The 20003-nt window shown below is 44.6% G+C and overlaps 1 protein-coding gene and 1 non-coding gene across 4 annotated transcripts in view; both read left to right on the top strand.

Annotated features, from left to right (window-relative positions):
* The window catches only part of CCDC30 (coiled-coil domain containing 30), a 62674-nt gene extending 46873 nt beyond the window's left edge, over positions 1–15801 (top strand). For all 3 annotated transcript variants that reach the window (XM_040428720.1, XM_040428710.1, XM_040428700.1), the window contains 11 exons: positions 314–542; positions 836–1012; positions 2420–2629; positions 2856–3013; positions 3667–3832; positions 4979–5100; positions 5653–5794; positions 8296–8432; positions 8830–8944; positions 11922–11983; positions 15338–15801. In XM_040428720.1, the coding sequence (XP_040284654.1) occupies positions 314–542; positions 836–1012; positions 2420–2629; positions 2856–3013; positions 3667–3832; positions 4979–5100; positions 5653–5794; positions 8296–8432; positions 8830–8944; positions 11922–11983; positions 15338–15542 (1723 nt within the window). In that variant the 3' untranslated portion in view covers positions 15543–15801. The remainder of the gene's footprint in view (positions 1–313; positions 543–835; positions 1013–2419; positions 2630–2855; positions 3014–3666; positions 3833–4978; positions 5101–5652; positions 5795–8295; positions 8433–8829; positions 8945–11921; positions 11984–15337) is intronic.
* Positions 15802–17777: 1976 nt separating this feature from the next.
* On the top strand, positions 17778–17850 carry TRNAF-GAA. The gene has a single exon. It is a non-coding gene; the product is annotated as a tRNA-Phe (tRNA).
* The last annotated feature ends 2153 nt before the right edge of the window (positions 17851–20003 follow it).

The following is a 20003-nucleotide window of genomic DNA, read 5'->3' as shown; positions in this document are numbered from 1 at the left end:
AAGATTTAAACTGAGCAGGTGCGATCATCTCAGTGAGGTGGACAAGAAATATATGGCGCTATACAGATAGATTTTATTGAATAGCTCACTGGCTATACTAACTGTTTAATTACATGCAATTACAAAAGTATTCAGATCCAGGTGCTGGTTTGAAAAGGAACAATATTTTGCGCGGAACAACCCCTTTAAGGAAATAACATTCATACGTAACTGTCCATAGGAGGCTAGTTTTACAAAATGCGGGTTTTTTCATCAGAATGTGTAGCATGGATTTCTGTCTATCTTTTATTATAATATCGCCTTCGTGTTACAGCTCTGCACAAGAATACAAGAAGAAGTGTGAAATTCTTCAGAGACAGTTCCAGGAGGAGATGGAGGAAGTTAGGAGCCTGCGGGAAGAGAACCTACAGCTCAGGCAGGAGGTGACAGCCGCTAGACAGGACCTGCAGTCCAAAAGGGAGGATAATTCACGATTTAGGCAGGAAGTTTCCAGATTGCAGGATCTTCTGTCCAAACCCCCAGATGTTGGAAATGGAGCCAAGGTAAATTAATCCTAGGTCTTTGAATCTCATGCGATGATGTTGACAAGATGACACTGGATGCAGTGGGTACAATTGTGGCATTCCAGAATACTGATTAGAGGTCTGTGCCCAAATATGTTCAGACCGCTGCTAGGTGACAGTAGATTTGTCCAGCCAGTGACGACACTGAGGACTTTATGGGGACTTTGGTTGGACATTGAGGAAAAAAGCTGGGTGACCAGGACGGTTGGTGAGAGGGGCGAACCAACAGAAGATTTGATTTCTGAATGCCAGATTCTCACCCTGTTTTTCAGCCTCTAACAGGGAATTCATTGATCCAGCAGCAATATGAGGAAATTCGTCAACTGCGTCAAGATCTCCACCGCGTACAAAATGTGTGCAGCTCGGCTGAGAAGGAACTGAGGTATGAACGGGACAAGAACCTGGATATCAAGAAGCAACAAATCCTTCTGCAGAAGGAGAACACGAAGGTAAAAATGAAAGGCCATCTGCAGCCAGCCTTACGTTGTATGATGCCCTATGTGGTATCTTCTTGTGGCCCATATTGTGTACAGTCATACAGTATATAGGTAACCATACCATACAGTGCTTAAAGGGGATGTGTCAGCCGGGACTTTGACAGCAGTGCAGGTCCCACCTCTGAGACCCGCACCTATCTCTAAAATGCGTGGTGTGCTCTCTATTCATTTCTTCATGGGAGTTCCGAAAAAAGCAGAGCGAGAGCGCACTCAGCTATTTACGAAAGTCTGATAGAAATTAATAGTGAGAGCAACGAGCAAATGCAGCCACCGCTCGATTCACTTCTATGCGACTGCCAGAAATAGCCGAGCCAGTGAGCTGCTATTTTCAGAACTCCCATACAAATGAATGTTTGGGGGCGACTACGCATGTGTGGCTGCTCTCTGCTCACTTCGGGGGTCCTGTTCTGGGAATAGGTGCAGGTCCTGGAGTAGGGACCCATACCTATCTGTCATTTGTGGCATATCCTAGTGATATGCCACCATAGTCTCAGATGAGAAAACCCCTTCTAAGTACAGTAGGGCGTCCAGATTGCCATGACAAAATAACACTTCCATGCAGATAACTAAATAGCAGTGGCATAAAATGCCACACTACCATACACAGCAAAAATAAACTGAACAGTGCCTGTAATGTAGTGGTAGTGCCACGCAAAGCACATATCTCCTTGAATAATGGCAATATACAGAGATAAAATAGCAGCTCAATAACCTAATACAATACTACAACTGCAAAAAAAGGGGGTCAATCAGCACATCCCAATGTGCAGGTGCGCGCTGCCATGGCTAGAAACGCAATTACAATACTATGCATTGTCTAAATGGAACTGCTATCAATAATTGTGGTGGTTACAAGCCTCAGATGTCAGGCCATATGTGCCCCTTCCCTGGCAGAGATGGGTGATATACCCTATCCAATCACACACGTGGTACCCCCCTAAGGCTGTCCCTGACCCTAAAGAGCAAGTATTACATGTATCACAGCTCGTCCTTGTGACAGCGTACCCTCTTCTAGGGGGTGCTTGGTGGTAGGCGAGTGGCATAATATTGGTATTGCTGTCTTTTTCAGCCCCACCTATTTTGCGTCCAGTATACAGAAGTGTCATATTCTATTAGATGGCCCCTTCCTAAAATGTGTATGTGGGGGCTACGTTGTGCTATTGGGGGCTGATTATGTTGCCATATTAGATATGTGTATGATGTCCTATAAGATATGGGCCAAATGCATTCTCCGAATGGAAATGCAACCCTCCCCACTGACCCCCTTGAAGCCAGAACCAGCTTATAGAGGCAGACATGTTATTGAGATGTATAGAAGATGCTCATAGCACAACCTTGACATCTTCTACCGTTCCCCAGCTTACTGCCGAGCTGAATCAGGTGAAGCAGAAGCTTGCTGCCTTGACTGCATCTTGTACCGGTCTTGAAGTTGATCTCGAGCAGCGGCAACATGTGATGAAAGAAATGGAGCTGCAGCTACTTAGGAGGACCCAAACTGCGAAAGCCCTGTGCAGCTGGCAGGAGAAGCTGGAGCATGAGAAATGCCGAGCCGTGGAGGCGGAAAAATTGGTAAGACCGAGAAATCTACCTGACCTTATTAATTCTTAGAGAAATTATTATAAATCCATTTGCCAGATGAATGGGTCTGAATTCTCAGAACCTCTGTGCTTGGTTGATCAAGTGGATCTTGTCAGACTCTTCTGAAACCTGTCATTTCAATATGTTCTATGTGCAGATGAAGGGCGATTGAGATTACCTTGGTGAGCTTCCATTTCCATGTATTTGATATTCATAGGTGTTGGAACTAGAGCAACAACTGCGAGCCTCTCGGCACCAGGTATTGCTGCTAGAGACTCAGAATGCAGAAAGGCGCCACCTAGAGGAAGAACTGAAAAAAACAAGAGAGAATGAAGCCAAGCTAAAGGTGCAGTTACAAGATGAACAACTGAAAAGGTAACAAATTGTATCAAGCTACTAATGTGATTGCTATCTATATTTCTGTTAAAGGGTTTGTCTGGGACGTAAAGAGATTTTCCGGGATTTTACATATTGGTGGCCTATCCTCAGGACAGGTCATCAACATGAGATCGGTGAGGTCCGACTGCCGATCCGCTGTACTAACAAACCCATGAGCGACGTGGCCTCTGCCCAGGCGCAGCTCAACTCCCGGAACACCCACCTATCAGCTGCTGAAAGGGCTTTCCTCTCCCTCAGCCAGGAAGATCCATCCATTGGTCACACGGCCTTTGTGCAGCTCAGACCCATTCAAGTGAACGGAATTGAGCTGCAATACCATAAAGAGCCACTGTACCATGAGCGGCGCTGTGCTTGGTATAGTATGAATAGGCCGCAGTGCCGAAGCCTCTTCAAACAGCTGATCGGTAGGGATGCCGGGATTCAGACTTCCACCGATCTGATATTGATAACCTATGCTAGTTATCAGTAATTCCCGGAAAACCCCTTTAATGTATAGTTAATGTATTGGAAGGTAATGTTCGGACCCCAGGAACAGCTCGAGAGCATTGTTACTAAAGTGCATGCTCGTCAAGAATAGAGGCCCCCGAACATACCTGACTTTATGATGCCATGTGCTCACTTCTGTCTAGGAAAATCTTGGATCAAAATTTTGAAGAATTGAAGCTGGAAATAAAAGGCCTTCATGACAAAGAGATTTCCCTCACCCAGAATAATTGTGCTCTGCAACTAAAGCTTCATCAGTTGCAATCCCTACGACAACACATGGATGATGAGAAGATGTCCACAACTGCCGAGGTCTGTCACCCAGGCTATGTATTACCTCATCTTATCGTAGTTATGTCATCAGTCAGCGGAATAAACATAATCTGGCCATACACCGGAGATCAATGTCCTCCAAACCCGCTAATTACAGCAGGACCAACCATCTAATGTGCATGCGGTTGTCCCAGCTATGCCCCAACAGCGGGTGTCAGGTGAAAGGAGGATTGGGCATTTTGAATTCAACATGCCTGATCCTTTGTTCTCAGAGGAGATAAGCCTCACTCATTAGCGTCTGCCTCATCCGACTGTGTATATGTTCTGGGGGTGTCGCAGGGAATAGCTGTTGGCCGTCAGCTATCGAAGATGTGTCAACACCCTTTCTCCGTTGCCCCTATATGTGACCCACGTGCAGAACGATACAGAATATATTTTGTTATGTTCTCACCTGGTGAAGCTCATCAGCTCCTGAGGTGTAGGTCATGTGCAGCGTGGCGAGGTCATGGGGGTGCAGCAGTGCAGGAGGACAGGTACAACAGAGCTGGAGAAACGAGTTGTAGCAGAGTTGGCAAAGCGTGCTAGAGACCAGAATAGCTAACTGATGTAACAGAGCTGATGCAATGTATTGGAGCCTGAAAGAGCTGAGGGACGCAGCAGAGTTGATGCAGCGTGCTGGAGACTGGAAAAGCTGAATGATGTAGCAGAGTTGAGGTAGTGCACTGGAGGTTGGTGAAGCAAAGTTGAGGTGTCTGCTACTGGAGACTGTAGTAGTATAGTTAAGTGACCAGTATACAGGAAAAGTGGTAACCAGACATGAAAGATCAACGACAGGTTGACATCACTGGCAAGGAGGGGGGTGAGACAGAGCCTGTATCCGGGTTTGGCTACTGAAAATCCTATGTTCCCCATTAACAGACAAAGAATTGGGGGTGAGTTGTTGGATATACAAGTCTCTTTTTTTTGTCCTGCAACATCAGACCTCAAGTGTCTAGTAGAACCCTTCAACAAGTATGAGGAATAACTGGTCATCTTAACTAACGCATAAGTAGTAATATGAGGCAGAAGCCACAGGTCGCTGTCAGCGGTCATTTACATTCCATTTATATGGCACCTCCTAGATTAACAGTGGCAGGAAAACGCCTTCTTTTGACAGTATGTCTGACATATTGTGATGTCTTCTAGCGCACACACTTGGAGAGCTCGAATCAGAAGCTTTTGGAAGAACTGTCCCAAGTACAAGAGGAGAAGGAGCAGCTACACAAAGAATATGATAAACTATCCAAAAAGCTGGATGACTATATCAGGTAAGATGGTGGCTCATAAAACTAACGGAGAGCTGCTAATCCCTCCACACTCCTTCAGTGACAGCCTGCTGCATCCTAGGTGCACCAAGACACGTTATCGGAGGTCCTTCCTCCCAGCAGCGGGTAGGATTTATAACCACCACTGTTCTCAGAAACCCAGTAGTGAATTTTTAAGTAGATTCTGTCTTATGTTTTTTTTGTATTTTTACTCTTTAATTTCTAATTACTCTTATTTTTGCTCCTGTTGTGAATGTGATTGCTGACCTTATGCCAAAATTTCCCCACTGAGGGACAATAAAGGGATTTTCTTCTTCTTCACACTTCCCACCAATACAAAGAAATGAGGGGCTTGTGTTAGGTAGAGTCCCACAAACCCAGCTCTGCTGTTTCACCAAGACCCCACACTGTTCTGTCAAAGTTCCCATAGAGGAATAGCACGTCCTTACTGCTGTTGGGAGGAAATCCATGTAGGCAGAGAACCTCTAGACCCCCAGTATGGGATGCTTGAATCTATACAAAAGGTATATTAGGTTTCTTTTCCTGTTCAACCAGGAAATATAATGAAAGACAGCTTCGATATAAAGCTAAACTCAGCCAAGCAAAGGAGATTCACTTAAGTGAAGGAAACCAGAAGGATCTGCGCATTAAGGAGCTGGAAATGGAGCTTGCCTTCAGCCGGAGCCAGGCAGAAAAGGTAAAGAGCAAGTTACTGTCATCCTGAACCTTCTCTTATGTATTACATTACACATAGGGCAATCTAACATGAGAGCTGGACAATGCAAATTGGCATTTTTTTTTCGGTTTACAAATTCTTTGACTGCCTTGTGTAACTCGGAGCTGTAACTACTATACGAGGGGCGTATTTGATTGGCGCCTCAACACTAATAATCTTACATGTGCTCATTGGCTTCCCGTTTAACGCTTTTGCGCCTCTCCGATCCACTCTCACTCTCTGCTGCCTGGTTAATCCACCTCTCCTCTCGTTCCACTTCTGCCTCTTCCCCGCCAGTCCACACACTGGATACTTATTGCCTAGTGAATCTACAACTTGTCCCCTCCATATATCTCTGACCTCTTCCAATACTGCCTGACTCTTCTCTGCTCTTCCCCTCACTGTCTTCTGGATTTCATTCATGCATTTCCACATAGTCTGGAATTCACTATCCCAACACATCTGACTCGCCCCACCAAAGAATCCTTCAAAAACAACCTGAAAACTCACCTAAAAAACAGCTTCCAGCCTACAAGAACCCTGCTGTCACTACACGTTTTTTTTTTTTTAAATCATGTATTTAAATGTTTTTTTTTTCATATGTACAGCACCTTGGAATTAATGGTGCAGTAAAATAATTATAAAGTTATGGCCACTGTAAGTTTTGGTCCTATGGGAGGCCCCAGCACCAATAGCTACATTTCTGCATGGCTGTGTGAACTTGTGAAGGGCTTCAGGGTTTCTCAACTCCAGTGCTCGTGACCCACCTACCAGTCATGTTTTCAGGATTTCCTTAGTATTGAGCAGGTGATATAATTAGTGTCCATGCATCAGGACTTGTCACAGGTACTCATTCTGTGGGATATTCTCAAATCGGTAGGTGGGTCCCGAGGACCGGAGTTGAGAAACCTTGGCTTACAGGCACTGCAACAGTGGCAGATAAGGGTGAAAGGAGAAGCCCAAGGGTCATGCCAACTTTATCTGCTACTGAAGATAGATGCTATGATTACTTGGCTACACTTCTCAGCATTGAAATTGCAACACCAAGAAAGAAAAGTCATAGAAGTATGGAAATCACAGGATCGATAGACATGTTAATGATATGCAAATAATAAAAAATGGAAACAGAATATTCAAAACATATCAATTTATTTAGGATCGAATGTCAGCACCACGTGCAGAAATACATGCACCTGCACACCTTGGCATGCTATCAGTGAGGTTATTAATGGTTTTCTGAGAAGTGTTCTGTCACACTGAATGCACTTGGGCACACAAATCATCAAGATCCACGGCTGGCAGTTCTTTGCAATTGCCAACCAATGATGTCTCAGATGTGCTCTATGGGAGACAAGTCCAGAGATCCTGCAGGCCAAACATGCAGCCGGGCCTTGTCATGTTGAAAAAAGGCCCCAGGGACACTTTGTATAAGTGGTTGTACCACTGGTTCCACGACCAAATCAATGTAACACTGAGCTGTTCTATCTGAAATGAAGACTAGAGAGGTCCAGCTACAGTACATTATGCCACCCCACACAAAATAATCCCAGGAGTAGGAATGATGTAAAGCTCACTTGTGAAGGCCTCCTCATGGCGTTGCCCACGGCTATCATTGCATCTGAGACAAAAGCGGGACCCATCACTGAAGAGGACAGATCTCTTTTCCAGCCTCCATTGTTGTCTTGCTGTACACCATGATTGCCTTTGAGAGCAGTGGTATGAGGTCAGTGGAACATCTGTAGCAAGACATCTGGCTCACAGCCTAATGTAGTGTAAATTCCTTCTGATGGTTTGTGTAGACACCGTTTGCCGCCCTAGGCTTGGGATGTGACGTCCAATTTCACTTGCAATAGAGAATGGATCACTACGCGCCATTCTTCTAATCAGACAATCCATCCATGCAGAGGTTTGTCTCTGTGCACCTCTTAGTGTAATTCCAGTTCGTCATTCTTTCAAACATCGGGATATACAACGATGAACAGCGCTGACACCTCGGTCTAGGCTCGTAGCAATCTGACAGACCTATAAATCAAGGTCTCTCAATTCAAGGATTCTGTCGCTCTGTTTGCAACAAGTAGCAATAATAGGCACATCAATAAACAGGAGGCATCACACAATCATTCCACACAACATGAGGTTTCATGTGGCTAAAAAGCTTTAAAAGGGTTATCCAATTTCTGAAACAGCCCCCCCATGTGCCGGGCCCCTCACAGGTAATATACTTACCCCGCTCCCGGCGTCGCTCCTGGTCCCCTCACCGCCACTGCTGCTTCTCCCTGCACACGGAGGATAACATCCTCCCACATGCCACAGATTGGAGCTAGGTGCTTGAAAATGTGATCATCTGCAGATTAGTGACTCCTGCCACTTCCTGGAATTGCATAACCTTCTAGCTTGTTCTTGGTGTTGCAACTTCACTATTGAGGATTGGATGTACACCCCTGCAGAAAATCTGAAATATTGCCGCCATTTTCTTTCATTAGGAGCAGCAGTGGATCAGTAGAATCACAGCTGACAATGAGAATCTACATCAGGAGAAGAGACATTTACTTCAGAAGATCACAGAGTATGAAGCGTCAGACAGGAATCACAAGTGGAAACTGTTGTCAGTACAGAACAGGTACGGACCCTGGTCATGTTGGGACGGCTGTACATGGTGAGATGCGTCACCAGTAATGATGATTGGTGAGGCATCTGCCTGTCCTTTACCTCTTGGCATCATTGAGGTCTAAATTCCCACTTCTCTATGAGCGAATAGAAGAACTTTTCAATATTCATGTTTTCTAATATGTTGGAGCATCCATGCTTGTGCTTATGATCACCCCATCACCCCCCCCCCCTCCCCTTACATATGCCTGGGGTGAGGCAATTATATATAGGACTATTTCATATGACAGAACAGGGCTGCATTGTGTGTGTGGTGATCGTACATTACAAAAAGCATCCATACTCCATCCACCGCCTACATCTGATGTGCTCCAGACTGTTCCTACCTAAAGTATGTGTCTTCTTTACAGGGCAGATATCTTAGATGAAGAAAACCGACAACTGCAAGAAAGTCTGCTCCAGCTCTATAACCAGGTGGCATCACTGGAACGGGTATTAAAGAAACTGCAGTCGCTCAATCTTGCTGTAAGAGAAATAAAACTAGACCGAGATTACAGAAACGTTTCATTAAAAGGGTTTTCCGAGATTTAAATACTTATGACCTACTCCCTGGATAGGTCATCAGTATCTGATCGTTGGTGGTCCGAGTCCGACACACGGGAACAGCTGTTTGAGAAGGCACCGACGCTGTGATTGCCGCTGCCTTCTCTGTGCTTACCAAGCACAGCGCCGTACATTGTATAAGTTGTACTTGGTATCGCAGCTCAGCTCCATTCATTTCTATTGGGCTGAGCTGCACCTAGGCCATGAGACCAATGAACGTGTCATCACTTGGCCTACAGAAAGCCGAGAGAAGGCTGCGAGCCCCAGTGCTTCTCAAACAGCTGATCGGCAGGGGTCCCAGGTGTCGGACCCTCACCCATCAGATACTGATCACCTATGCAGAGGATAGGCTATCAATATTTAAAGGGGTTGTCCGGGTTCAGAGCTGAACCCGGACATACCCATATTTTCACCCAAGCAGCCCCGCCGGTTGTTTGCATCAGAGCATCTTATGCTCCGATGCGCTCCCTTGCCTTCGCTAGGTCGCGCAGGGCACGGGCTCTTTTGTTTATATTAATACATTTGCTTCCGCCCGACAGTGTGTTCGGTGACATCACCGGCTCTGATGGGTGTGCTTTAGCGCTGCCCTAGCCGTTTTACTGGCTAGGATAGCGCTAAAGCCCGCCCATCAGTGCCGGTGACTTTACCGGGCTTCCTTGCAGTCCATGGAGAGCCCGGTTCGTCACCGGAACTCCTGAAAATGCTATTGCCCTGCGCAATTTAGCTCAGGGCAAAGGAGAGCATTGGAGCATGAACTGCTCCGATACTCAAGTCAGGGGGGCTGCCTGGGTGAAAATGGAGGTATGTCCGGGTTCAGCTCTGAACCCGGACAACCCCTTTAAGTCTCAGAAAACTATCTGAAATTTGCCTTAAAATCTATAAAAATAGTGTAATGAACCCAAATAGCCCAGGTCCTCATTGTTTTGTGGGATCTGCAAACTATAAAGCTGCTTTAGCTGTCATGTGAATGTGACAACGGGCAGACATACCATATGTGCATCTGCACAGAGGCCCAGTGGGTAAAGTAGGCACATCACATCCACCTTGAGCTTTATGCACATGAGCGTTTCTGTATTGCAGTCTGCACGATCCACAAAATACGGATACCTTCCATGTGCAATCTGAATTTTTCTCACTCCTGTCCACAATATGGACAAGAATAGAACATGTTTTATAATGTGCGGAATGGATGCATGTATGCGGACAGCACACAGATGACATCTGTGTACTGTTCGTTTTTTATTTTTGCAGGCACATGGAAATGAATGGGTCTGTGTGCAATCTGCAAGAATTGCGGATCGGACATGTATACAAAATATGGTTGTGTGCATGAGGCCTTCAATGCTCTTTCCAGCTGTCTCCTAGATTTCATGTAAGAGACTAATCTATAATAAACGTCATGTCCCACAATCTCAGAGAAATAAGAGGGCTGATCTATTGCCAGCTATTGGAGATCAAGGTGCCCATTATGCTCTGCTTGTCCACTTCTGCCTGTAACGTGGTCACCGGCAAATTTCTGTTTCTCACGATCTGCTGGTTTTAAAGGGGTTGTGCATAGAGGAAAAATTAGAAACCGCTATATGGTCCGGTCTCCTCACAAAGGAAATGCCTACTCAGCCAATGAGCCCTTTCTAATAAACAACCCCTTTAAGGAGATTTCACCCTACAGATCCATATTTTTCTCACTAGAGACACTAAAATAGCACTATAATGTAAGAACGCCACCAGGTAGCCCCCAATATGTCCTTCTTGACCCTTGGTGACCTGTGAAATGTGAGATATTTGGTCTTGTGGCAGATCTTTAAATCATTGAAAATGGTGCACTGCAATGGTAGATGCAATTGACAATATATGGCTAAACCCTCACACTGATATTAAAATTAGACTTTTGCCAATATATTCTTATATCAAGAACATACCAGAGCCCACGCACCCCGTCAAGGTATCTCAATGTGGCAAGGGACCTAATGCTAACCTACCTATGCCGTATGGACAATTTATGATAGGTGCATAAAGTCCGACACAGCCAGCAGCTCCCGGTTACCTCCAGCGTGAAATCACCCATACAATGGGAGGAGGGAGGAGGCTGTGAGTCCCACCTATAACTGGGTCATGTGATGCAGGCTGCCCAGGTGCACCTGAATGTTACCCATAGATCAAAATTAAGGCACATTCAAACCTGAGGTTGCATCACCTCCAGGCATACATATACAAACAGAATCACAGAATAAAGCGGTCAAACGGCAAAAGATGCTCAAAACCCCTAATGCTGTTGCGCATTTTTACCCGGGGGAGTAAATCCTGCCCATGTGATCCGTTGCTAACAGCAATCCCCAGCAAAAATGCATACAATGGAGGATGCTGGCAGCGGACCACATGTACCACAAGAACATCCTACACAGGTCTTAAAAGCAGAAAATGCTCAAAACCCCATATGCTGTAGCGCATTACTAACCGGGGGAGCAAATCCTGCACATGTGATCCGTCGCCAACAGCAATCCCCAGCAAAAAATGCATACAATGGAGGATGCCCGCAACGGACCACATGTAAGACAAATGTGCGGCTGGGGCTTATAAGAAAGAGAAAATCACTGAAAATGGTGCACTACAATGGTAGATGCAATTGACAATTAATGGCTAAACCCTCACACTGTATTAAAATGAGACTTTAGTCACATATGAATTTTATAGGCTATAACAGTCTATGAGGCCAAATTATTTGCAGACATTGCATTAGAGTGGATGTCTAGTGTAATTATCCATCATATTATAGTGTGTGAGAGGTCAGTGACTGGAACTTTCTGTAGTCATCACCCTTTTAAAAGGGGTTTTCATTTCTCACCAACCCTTTTTGAGCTTTATGACATATTACCGTACTTTTGCTTTTCTTATTTCATAGGATATTACCAAGGTAATGACACCCGAGTGTCTTCTCAGACCAGATGCAATCCTAAATAACAGGTAAGAAAAAAAAACTATTGTCTTTTAGGCTGGCCGCTGCTGTATGTATCTGTCTTAGGCTACTTTCACACTGAGGGTCCAGCAAAAACGCTTCCGTTACTGATAATACAACCATCTGCATCCGTTATGAACCGATCCGGTTGTATTATCTTTAACATTGCCAAGACGGATCCGTCATAAACTCCATTGAAAGTCAACGGGGGATGGATCCGTTTTCTATTGTGTCAGAGTTAAACAGATCCGCCACCATTGACTTGCATTGTTGGTCATGACGGATTCTTTTTGCTCCGCATCCCATGACGGAAAGAAAGCCGCAGCTTACTGCGGTTTTCTCTCCGGTATGGAAACGAACAGATTGCTTTTTGGAGCACTCCATTCTGTTCGGTTACGTTTTGTCCCCGTTGACAATGAATGGGGACAAAACGAAAGCGTTTTTCTCCGGTATTCAGATCCTATGACGGATCTCAATACTGGAAATGCTAGTGTGAAAGTAGCCTTATACAGCCCGGTACAGGTGGTCAGTTCATTACAACGTCTACAGTATGATGCAATAATTACAGCCTAAGGCCTCATGCACACGACCATTCTGTTTTTTGCGGTCCGCAAACCGCGGATCCGCAAAAAACGGAAGCCGTCCGTGTGCCTTCCGCAATTTACGGAACAGGCGGCCCATTGTAGAAATGCCTATTCTTGTCTGCAAAACTGACAATAATAGGAAATGTTCTATTTTTTTTGTGGGGCCACGGAACGTAGCAACGGATGCGGACAGCACACAGAGTGCTGTCCGCATCTTTTGCGGCCCCATTGAAGTGAATGGGTCCGCATCCAAGCCACAAAAACGTCAGCTCGGATGCGGACCCAAACAACAGCCGTGTGCATGAGGCCTAAGGGTCCATTCACATGTCCGCATGAATGGGTCCACATCCATTACGCAATTTTGCGGAATGGGTGCGGACCCATTCATTTAAATGGGGCCGCAAAAGATGCAGACAGCACACCATGTGCTGTCCGCATCCGCATTTCCGTTCTGCGGCCCCGCAAAAAAGAGAGCATGTCCTATTCTTCTCCGCAGCCATATCATAGTGCGGATCTCAGATGGCCGGTATCCATGTTTTGCGGATCCACAATTTGCGGACCACAAAACACTTGCAGACATGTGAATGGACCCTAAGGATAATGTCACATGCAGCAGATTTTTCCAATGTAGATTTTGCTTCACCCCCTGAAAGTCAGTACCTTGTGGAGACACCTTTTGCTGCAATTCCAGATGCAAGTTTCTTGGAGTATGTCTCTATTAGCTTAGCACATCCAGACCCTGTGATTTTTTTCCCATTCTTCCAGGCAAAACCGCTCCAGCTCCTTAGATGGGTTGTACTGGTGTCCAGCAGTCTCCAAGTCATGCCCCAGATTCTCCACCAGATTGAGGTCTGGGCTTTGGCTAGACCATTCCAAGGCATTTAAGTGTTTCCCTTTAAACCCCTCCATCCACTTGTGACTGGGACTTTGAACATCCCTTTCATATGTATTGTACTGTTTTACCTGCACTTTTCTTTCCCCAAAAAAAAGGAGCCTCCCCCATTAGATCAAGGTAGGAAAACCCAAAAGTAATTGATTTCCTACTTGCTTCTTATGGAATCAGTTATTTTTGGCAACAAATGGGCAGATAAAGTATGGAGGTGTGCCCCTGCTCTAAATATGAGTCACTAAGGTAAAGGTCCCAGTTCATAGATACATGGATAATGTGCTCCTCCTGTAATCAATGCAGTAGATGTGTCAAAGTTAGGCCTCTTTCACACGGGCGTTGCAGGAAAAGGTGCGGGTGCGTTGCGGGAACATGCGTGATTTTTCCGCGCGAGTGCAAAACATTGTAATGCGTTTTGCACTCGCGTGAGAAAAATCGCGCATGTTTGGTACCCAAACCGCTTGGGATCGGTGTTCTGTAGATTGTATTATTTTGCCTTATAACATGGTTATAAGGGAAAATAATAGCATTCTGAATACAGAATGCATAGTACAATAGGGCTGGAGGGGTTAAAAAAATAATAATAATAATTTAACTCGCCTTAATCCACTTGCTCGCGCAGCCCGGCATCTCTTCTGTCTTCATCTTAGCTGTGTGCAGGAACAGGACCTGTGGTGACGTCACTCCGGTCATCACATGATCCATCATCATGGTAAAAGATCATGTGATGGATCATGTGATGACTGGACTGACGTCACCACAGGTCCTTTTCCTGCAATCAGCAAAAAAGGAGACAGAAGAGAAGCCGGGCTGCGCGAGCAAGTTGATTAAGGTGAGTTTAATTATTTTTTTTTTTTTTTTAACCCCTCCAGCCCTATTTTACTTTGCATTCTGTATTCAGAATGCTATTATTGTTATAAGGGAAAATAATAATGATCGGGTCTCCATCCCGATCGTTTCCTAGCAACTGTGCGTGAAAATCGCACCGCATCCGCACTTGCTTGCGGATGCTTGCGATTTTCACGCAACCCCATTCCTTTCTATGGGGCCTGCGTTACGTGAAAAACGCACAAAGAGGAGCAGGCTGCGATTTTCACGCAACGCACAAGTGATGCGTGAAAATCACTGCTCGTGTGCACAGCCCCATAGAAATGAATGGGTCATGATTCAGTGCGGGTGCAATGCGTTCAACTCACGCATCGCATCCGCGCGGAATACTCGCCCGTGTGAAAGGGGCCTTAGGCTTCACTTGTGCTGCATGAAAGTGCGCACATAGAAAAGGCCAACAACCCATAATATCCCCAACTCAATAAACTAGGTGTGGCAGTATAATATCTCTGAACGCTATAGACACCTTTGGGCCAATTTTCTTGATTGCTTTAGCTGTATTTTAGGAGAAAAAAAGTCTTTGTAATAGATTTTTATCAAGAATTTTGCTTTGCGAGGCTTTTGATGCTTCTTTAATGCAATACGTAGCAGCTTCAGAATGCTGTATAATCCGTCAAAACTATCTGCCTGATGGCTTGGTCTCCAGACCCTCTCTCTCCTCTCCTGAACAATCTTCTACGCTGATTTATGAACAAATCAGAGGTCATTATTGATGTGGTCATAAATCACCTTAGACCTTTATTCTGGAGACCAAGCCGGCCTGACAGATTTATCATAAAAATGAATGTACTGTAAAACACAGAAGCTATATAAGGAGGCAATTACACAAGTGTATTTTCGGTCCGTGTCCGATCAACATTTTTTGTGGATTGCATGTGGGCCCATTCATTTCATTGTGGCAGCAAAAGATGCGGACAACCATGTGCTGTCAGCATCTGTATGTCCGTTCCACAGCCCCGCAAATAAAATAGAAATTCTTCTAATAATTCAGATTTTCCTTTCAGCTCCTCAGAAATTAAACCAGCAAGTTCACCTGTGATGTCAGAAGTGATTGACGCTACAAAACTTCAGCAATCCCCAGAAATCCCTATGACCCTGTCGCTCTTAGACACTTTGGAAGTTGGATATCTCAATGTTGCTTCCCCTGGAATTCCCAACTCTTCCCTTGAACCACCTGTGACTCCAGAACCTTGCACCGACAACGTATGAACGGAGGTGTCGGGGTGGCAACGATTGGGTTCTGTATTGGTCCTTTATGAACAATTTTTCCCTATACTTACCAATGAGTATAATTAATAAATGCTGATTCACTCACCAGAGTGATGGCAGAGTTAGCGGTTTGCACCGTTTGAAAACAACTGTGATGGATGTAGGTGCCTTCCCTTTAAGAGTATTAATCCTCATGCTGCTACCTGTACAGTGACTTTGCAGATGTTTGTATTTTTATATTAGTTCATTAAAATCTTTTTTTAAAACCATCGATGATCTGTGTTTTTATCTTTGCATCAGAATGAAGACTGGAAGTATGGAAAGTATACCAGTATACCCAGTCTTCTATTAAAGGGGTTGTGTGTCATCTCATACATTGGGGACATATCACTAGGATATGTCCCCAATGTCTTATAGGTGCGGGTCCCACCTATAAGACGTTGGAAGTATGGAAAGTATATCCTTATGCCCAGACTTTTCTCGAGCAGCACCTACTCTCTGGAATACTCTGCCCTGGAATATCAGGTCAATTCTCGAGTTCCCCACCTTCAAACGTGCCTTAAAAACACATCTTTTCAGGCAGGCTTATCATGCTTCCTAAACTGACTCTTCCCCCAGTAACCCCACCCCTCAATCTTCTGACAGTTATGATGTAGCGTTGCCAGTGCACAGATGTGCTACATAGCACTAAACCTTTTTTACCTGATGAGCCACTGACTCTGGCGAAACGCGTTGGAAGATGTTTTTGGTGCTTATAATAGGATAGGAGAATAAGGGATTTTTAGATCAGGCCCGAGGTTCCAGCGGCTGGGGGTCGTCCTTCTCAGGGCGAGTCCTCCGACTACAGCCTGTCAGTAATTTCCCTGACTAGACAAGTTGATTAGGGTCAGCAGACTATAAGATTGAGCACTCGAGCATGGAAAATCTTGGCTGGTGCCCGCCCCCCCCCAATTAAATGAGAAGGACACTAGGGCCAATTCTAATTATATAATCCTCTCTCCTTTATATAATCCTCTCTAAAGAACTTTTTAGAGAATTTTTGTCTCATCTATTATAAAAGGAAAAATAAAAGTTACGTTTTATTTTTAAAACTAAGGTACACTCAGTTTAATACAGTTTATTATACACCCAAAGCAATAGCAGACGCAGATCAGCCTACACCACTCCATTCAGTACAGAGATGGCTGGACTACTTAATATAAAAAATGGCGTGGTGTCGGACCTTACGCTTCTGTAATTCGCCCACTGGCTCCTAGTATTGCCCATACGGCACAGGTAGGTTAGCGTCAGGTCCCGAGGTACCTGAGATACCTTGGCGCGGTGCTCGGGCTCAGACATGTCCTTCATATAAGGATATATTGGCTAAATTCTCAATTTTAACACCAGTTTGAGGGTTTAGTCAGACTTGTCTGTTTGCATCCGCAGCAGAGCACCTTCCTTATTAATGTTTACTACTTAATATAACAAACCCGGGATATTGTGTCACCCCCACTGCCTCATATAGTGTAAGCTCTTGCGAGCAGGGCCCTGACTCCTAGTGTATCAGTTGTATATTAGCCAGTAACTTTGTGATGTCTTTTGTGATGAACCCGGGATATGGTGGCGCTATATAAATAAAGATTATTATTATTTGACTGGGTGACTTTGATATGATAAGATGGAGGTTCTTAGATAAGGCCTCATGCACACAACTGTATTTTCGTTCCACACCAGATGCGGACTCGTTCATTTCAATGGGGCTGCAAAAGATGTGGCCGGCACACAGCAGGATGATAGAACATGTCCTATAGCTGTCCGTTTTGCAGACAAGTTTAGGACATTTCTACAGGAGTTTAAAAAAAAAATGGCGGCATGCATCGCCCAGAATCCGTGTTTTGAGGATCTGTGATTTGCAGACCGCAAAACAAATACGGTGATGTGCATGAGGCCCTATGGAGGGGGATCTCAAGGCTGTCTTCATGAAGTAACCCCTTTAATGCTTTCATATTACACATCTAGGAGAATATCAGGCACGCTCTCAGAGATGACTGTAAGGTGACTCAACAATATTACGTCTGAATGAATGTGAAGCTGTAACTAAGAAAAGCTGAATTTGAAACCGGAATATGGTGAGAGATCTGTTAATCCCTGGGGGGGATGTATATTGTACACACAACCTGCTCTACCACTTTGCAGCTTAGGAAGACCACCTGACTCAACAGTTGCTGTTCACAGAGTCATTGCGGTCTCCACCCAGCCGAAATAGCTCAGTTGGGAGAGCGTTAGACTGAAGATCTAAAGGTCCCTGGTTCGATCCCGGGTTTCGGCAAGTTGGAGGGGACAACATGTTTTTTTTAGTTTTTTTTCTTTTATTAAAGGGTAAATCAAAGAAGACTGTGTCCATACCTGCATCGGAGGCTCCGTTAGGGGCGTCAATTGCAGTTTCCGTCACAAAATGTGCGACAAAATAGCGTAGCATGGTGCTCTATTTTGCCCAGTAAAATACCAAGTTTTCTAACAGAAACCTGAGAGATACCATTACAGTCAACTGGGCACCATTTGGTTCCGTCACTTGATGGCTCTAGCCCTTCCGTTATTTTTATTGCTCTGCTCCTATTATGGAACTACGGAATATGAAAAGCTGCTGTGACCCCAGCCTAAAAAGTAATGAAATATCATATATAATACAGTAAAAGTCACAATATAAAGGGCTTATGCACGCGAAACACAGATCCACAAAAAAAAAAAAAGGATGGCATCCGTGTGATGTCCTTTTTTTGCGGATCCATTGTAACAATGCCTGTCCTTGTCCGCAAAACAGTCGAGAATAGGACATGTTCTATTTTTTTTGCTGAACGCACTTGCGAAACATACGGATACAGAGTGCAAACTGAGTCATTTCCGTTTAAAATTATTGGTTCCACATACGGGCGGCAAAAAAAGAGGAACAGACATAGACAAAAAATACGTTTGTGTGCATGAGTCCTAAATCATGGACTTTGAGTAATTAGTATTATATATCTTTGTAGACTTCATACTCTTAGAAGTGCACTCTGTAGGGAGTGTATGCCCAGGTTACTTGACAACCATTTGACTTCACAGCTGAGTGACCACCATGTAAAAGCATGTAGGTATACTAATATAACAAAATAATAGCAAAGACAGGTGCACTCTGCAGACTTACTAAACCCTCAAACTGATTTTAAAATTGAGAGATTAGCAAATGTCCTACGGTGTAGGACATGTCTGAGCCTGAGAACCGCGCCAAGGTTTCTCAAGTAGCTCGGGACCTAACACTCACCTACCTGGGCCATGTGGGCAATACCAGGAGCCAGTGGGCAAATTACAGAAGTGTGAGGACTGACTCACAGACAACTCACCAGTTACCTCCAGCATGTAACCATGCTTGCAATGGGAGGAGGTAAAAGTCTGCGAGTCCCACTCAAGACTAGCTGGTATGGCCCAGGCCTCACAGGTGCACCTAAATGTAGCCTGTAGATGGAAAACGGGCACATTTAAATTGGAGTTTATACACCTCCAGGCATCTCTATATATACACAAACTGAAAAGAATGGCGTGGTATTAAACAAGCAGGAAGTGCTCAAACGCACATGCAGTTGTGCATATACAGTACAGACCAAAAGTTTGGACACACCTTCTCATTCAAAGAGTTTTCTTTATTTTCATGACTATGAAGGCATCAAAACTATGAATTAACACATGTGAAATTATATACATAACAAACAAGTGTGAAACAACTGAAAATATGTCATATTCTAGGTTCTTCAAAGTAGCCACCTTTTGCTTTGATTACTGCTTTGCACACTCTTGGCATTCTCTTGATGAGCTTCAAGAGGTAGTCCCCTGAAATGGTCTTCCAACAGTCTTGAATGAGTTCCCAGAGATGCTTAGCACTTGTTGGCCCTTTTGCCTTCACTCTGCGGTCCAGCTCACCCCAAACCATCTCGATTGGGTTCAGGTCCGGTGACTGTGGAGGCCAGGTCATCTGGCGCAGCACCCCATCACTCTCCTTCATGGTCAAATAGCCCTTACTTTCAAAGTTTTCCCAATTTTTCGGCTGACTGACTGACCTTCATTTCTTAAAGTAATGATGGCCACTAGTTTTTCTTTACTTAGCTGCTTTTTTCTTGCCATAATACAAATTCTAACAGTCTATTCAGTAGGACTATCAGCTGTGTATCCACCTGACCTCTCCTCAACGCCACTGATGGTCCCAACCCCATTTATAAGGCAAGAAATCCCACTTATTAAACCTGACAGGGCACACCTGTGAAGTGAAAACCATTTCAGGGGACTACCTCTTGAAGCTCATCAAGAGAATGCCAAGAGTGTGCAAAGCAGTAATCAAAGCAAAAGGTGGCTACTTTGAAGAACCTAGAATATGACATATTTTCAGTTGTTTCACACTTGTTTGTTATGTATATAATTCCACATGTGTTAATTCATAGTTTTGATGCCTTC

The sequence above is a fragment of the Bufo bufo genome, chromosome 1 (assembly GCF_905171765.1).
Source record: "Bufo bufo chromosome 1, aBufBuf1.1, whole genome shotgun sequence".
In the NCBI taxonomy this organism is placed as follows: Eukaryota; Metazoa; Chordata; class Amphibia; order Anura; family Bufonidae; genus Bufo; species Bufo bufo.
Note: the sequence above shows the minus strand (reverse complement) of the source record. Positions and strands in the feature narration are given on the sequence as shown.